General features: G+C 46.8%; 1 protein-coding gene across 1 annotated transcript; it reads right to left on the minus strand.

Moving 5' to 3' along the window:
• Window positions 1–778: 778 nt before the first annotated feature.
• Window positions 779–3,223, minus strand: ATP5IF1 (ATP synthase inhibitory factor subunit 1). The gene is made up of 3 exons (XM_047083782.1): window positions 3,099–3,223; window positions 2,924–3,009; window positions 779–1,051 (listed from the first exon to the last, which is right to left on the minus strand). Exons 1-3 carry the CDS (start codon window positions 3,183–3,185, stop codon window positions 898–900), a joined length of 327 nt encoding a protein of 108 aa, XP_046939738.1. The 5' UTR covers window positions 3,186–3,223; the 3' UTR covers window positions 779–897.
• Between the last annotated feature and the right edge of the window lie 814 nt (window positions 3,224–4,037).

Consider the following 4,037-nt stretch of genomic DNA (forward strand, 5'->3'; position numbering starts at 1 on the left):
AAATAATTCTGCTTCTCTGCTATTAACTAACTTGGAAGCCTCAACTCCACAATACTGAGTGACCGTAGGCAAAACATAATTTCTAATTCCAGTTCTTTCAATTTGTACAAGGCTAATTAGAACAAGAGGTAACTAGCTCATATGAAGAGTTCTCTAATTTTTATTTTTTTTTGAGAGACAGTGCAAGTGAGTGAGGGGCAGAGAGGGGGAGGGAGGAAGGGAAAGAGAGAGAAGTGGGGCTCACCTGAAGCGGGGCTTGAACTCACCTGATGCAGGACTCGAACTCACATGAGATCATGACCTGAGCTGAAGTCAGATGCTTAACCAACCGACCCACTCAGGTGCCTTCTAATTTTTATTTTTAGTAAGCTCTACACCCAACATGGGGGTTGAACATATGACCCTGAGATCAAGAACAGCACATTCTACCGACTGAGCCAGCGAGGTACCCCTTTCTAATCATTTTATAAATGCAAAATGGACTGATGGTGCCTTGAATGATATCCTATCATTCCTGTTTTCCAGGCTGCTCTTAACCTCAGGTCTTGGATTAGGGTTTGTTTTTCAAGAGGCTTTCTCTGAACACCTCTGACTAGTACCAGAAAGGAAGAGGGAATTTCCTTGTGTCCCAGCCCCCTGCCCCATAAATTGCATAGCACTTATCACACTGTGCTCTTTGAGTTCCCTATTGCAGGTACCCTGTCTGATTCATTTTAGCAGTCCAGTAGTATGTCCCTCTTACCCCTTTCCAGACAGTGGAAGAAGGCATTCGACACAATTCACTGATGATAATTTATTGTAATCTGTTGGCAGCACACAGATATTTAATAAAACCAGGACTATGTTTACACAGAAGTGAGCAACAATACATAGCCGTTCTATGGGAACTGTGTGCATTTAATCATCTTCCTCCTCATCACGTTTGAGATGTTTAATCTTCTTCTTGTGCCGCTCAATTTCTTTCTGCAGACGCTCAATCTCCTTTATATGATGACTGATCTCATCTTCATGGTGTTTCTTCAAGGCTGCTAGTTGTTCTCTAGTGCGTGCTCTACAAGGACACAGTGGCTGTGTTTAATCCCAATCCTTCATCCCGCAGAGATCTCTAAGCATAACCCACAATACCTAAGGCAAAGAACAGCAGTCCCAATCTCATGGGAGTCTGGCTGGTCACCCTCTTCTATCCTAAACCCCACCAGTGATAGAATACTCCATCTCGGGATATATCCATCTTTAGGAGATGACCAAATGATTCCATTATCCTGGTGCCAGTGCCTGAAATTCCATCATTTGTGAGTTATTCCTTTCAGATTTTTCTTTAGAAAACTCCAGAGTGGTGTGACATTAAGTCCCCAACACCTTACGACAGGAACCACCCAGAGATCAGAATCCCTTTTTTGTGGAAAAAAAGAGCAAAAGGAGGGATGTATGGACAAAGGGGTATTGTTAAAGGACAAATACCCATGTCCTATCTCAATTTATCTAGGGGGCTTTCTTTGCATAGGGAAATGCATGGCTCACTGAAAAGGCCAAAATGAAGGGTAAAGAAAAAAAAGTATTGGCAGTTCAATTTAGGTCTCAAGAAGGGACATTCAAATGTTGCTTTGGCTACATTTGGGCCTCGGTTTTCCTTAACGTAAAATGTGGAGGCCCAATTAGATGGTCCCTAAGGGTTTTGCCTGGGCTCTCTGGTTTGGCATGGTGATAATTTTTTTTTTTTTTTTAACATTTATTCATTTATGAGACACAGAGAGCACAAGCAGGGTAGGGACAGAGAGAGAGGGAGCTACAGAATTGAAGCAGGCTCCAAGCCCTGAGCTGTCAGCACAGAGCCCGACGCGGGGCTTAAACTTACAAGCTGTGAGATCATGACCTGAGCCGAAGTCGGATGCTTAACCGACTGAGCCACCCAGGTGCCCCGGTGATAATTTTTTTTCTAAGTTTATTTATTTTGAGAAAGAGAGAGAGATAGGATCCCAAGCAGGCTCCACACTGTCAGTGCGCAGCGGGATGCCAGGCTTGAACCCACAAACTGGGGGATCATGACCTGAGCCAAAAACCAAGAGTCTGATGCTTAACTGAGCCACCCAAGTGCGCCCATGGTGATAATTCTTAAGAGTAAGAAAGGGCAGAAGTGAAAAGATAGACCAAAGGACAAACAGAAGATTAGTTCCAAGCTGCTCCCCACTGGGGGTAGAAGTCAGAAAAGGATAACTAAGGGGTGGGAAAGACTTGCTAGGTTCAGCCTGTTCTCCACTCTTATGCAGGAGAGAAATCTATCCAGCCCAGACGCTGGGCTGGGCTGGGCTGGGCTAGGCAGGGCAAAAGTCTCCAAGAAGTGCGGGAGGAGGATTACAACCAAAAGCAGCTGCCACCAGCTCCTGTGACCCACTCACTCTGGCCGAAATGGAGACGCATGAGGGTCTAGAAATGGCTGAGGGTCTGAAGAGTCAGGGAGTTCATCCATGTGGAGGAGAAAAATGAATTTAGAGGGGTTAAGGAGTGGGTGAGGGCCTCGGAAAGCAGGCTCAGAAGGTCTGCAAATATTGGGCAGTGGGATCTAGACACTCTTGGAAGAATCGGGAAGCCGCTTCGCACGACCAGGGGAGAATTCCCTGGGTGGGCATGGTAAATGATTCAGGAAGAGTTGAGCCACGGTTTGAGAATTTTGGAGACACGCGGATGGAAATGGCATTAGGCCCCCAAAAGGCCCTCTGGACTATTTGGCAGGGGAGCGTCCTATAAGTGGCGACAGTCGTGACCTCAAGTGTGAGGGGTAACTAAGTACAGGTCCTGCGAGTTCCATTGGGGGATGGGCGCCCCTAGGGCACCAGGGAGGGAAGGGTAGGGGGACTGGAAGTTTAAGTAGGATCCGAAGGCCCTGAGAGATCTCGGACTGGATTCGGGGTTCCGTGGGCCTCACCGGAAGTATCGTTCCTCTTCAGCTTGTTCTCTCTTTCCGAAGGCCCCACCGGCCTCCCGGATCGAACCCGCGCGGGAGTCCTCTGACTGCGGAGAGAGACGAGAACATCGGTAAAGGTGCGAAGAGATGGGATCCGCGCTCAGGGATGGGACAACGGATACTCCTGCCAGCGTACCCGTTCGGAGCTGAAGCCTCGGGCCTGCATGGCCCTAACGCCCCACACGCCTAGCCGCACTCGCGCAGCAAACGCCGTGACAGCCATTGTTGTCAGAACCGCACCTCTCCAAGTCCCTGGCGGCGCAGACTCTCAGCAGGCACTAACGACGCTGGGAGCCACGCAGCCAATCTTTTCCATGGAGAGGCGGGACTTACCTAGGAGTAGCAAATAATGAGGAGGAGGGGGAGGGGTTCCTGCAGTTCGCGGCGAATCCTGAGCGAGAGGCGGGCCTATTCTTAGCCAATCTCTGGCAAGGGCTTTGGGGCCAAAGGACAAGAATAATAATGGAGGAGGAACTCAGTCAGAAGTCGGATTTTGAGCTCTTGGACCTATCAGACTGAGTTGTGGCATCCACCCCATACCGCGATTCCAATCCTGAAGTTATTAAACATACAAAGAAAGCCTTCCCTTTCCTGCGCTACTAGCATCAAAAAGATGGCTAATGTAGGGGTTGGGGGGCTATGTCCAGGATGCTCTGACTTAGGGTTGTGGGGAAAAAATTTTTATAAGTATATGTATATGTGTGTGTGTGTGTGTGTGTGTATACATACATATACATATACATATATGTATATATATATATATATATATATATATATATGTAGTCTCTTAAGAGATGCCAGTGTTCTTTTCTTGTATTGACATTTCACTTAAGTTGCAGCTTAAATGTCACCTTCTCAGAAACCTTCCCTGACCTCCTTAGTCATTTTATTATAGCTCTGTTTTGTTCTTTCTCTCTCTGTCTTTGCACTTTTCACCATTTAAAGTTATCAGGGCCTGATCAAGTAGGCACTGAATTTAATATTTGTAAAATGCATTAATATGCAATCAAATAGGCTTGATAGCTGGACTTTTGGTAATGTGAAGTGATGAAGTGGAAAAGACCATAAGTAGGAG

The sequence above is a fragment of the Lynx rufus genome, unplaced genomic scaffold (assembly GCF_022079265.1).
Source record: "Lynx rufus isolate CCGP_SWC_20201006 ecotype Redwood Valley unplaced genomic scaffold, mLynRuf1.p SCAF_2, whole genome shotgun sequence".
NCBI lineage: Eukaryota > Metazoa > Chordata > Mammalia > Carnivora > Felidae > Lynx > Lynx rufus.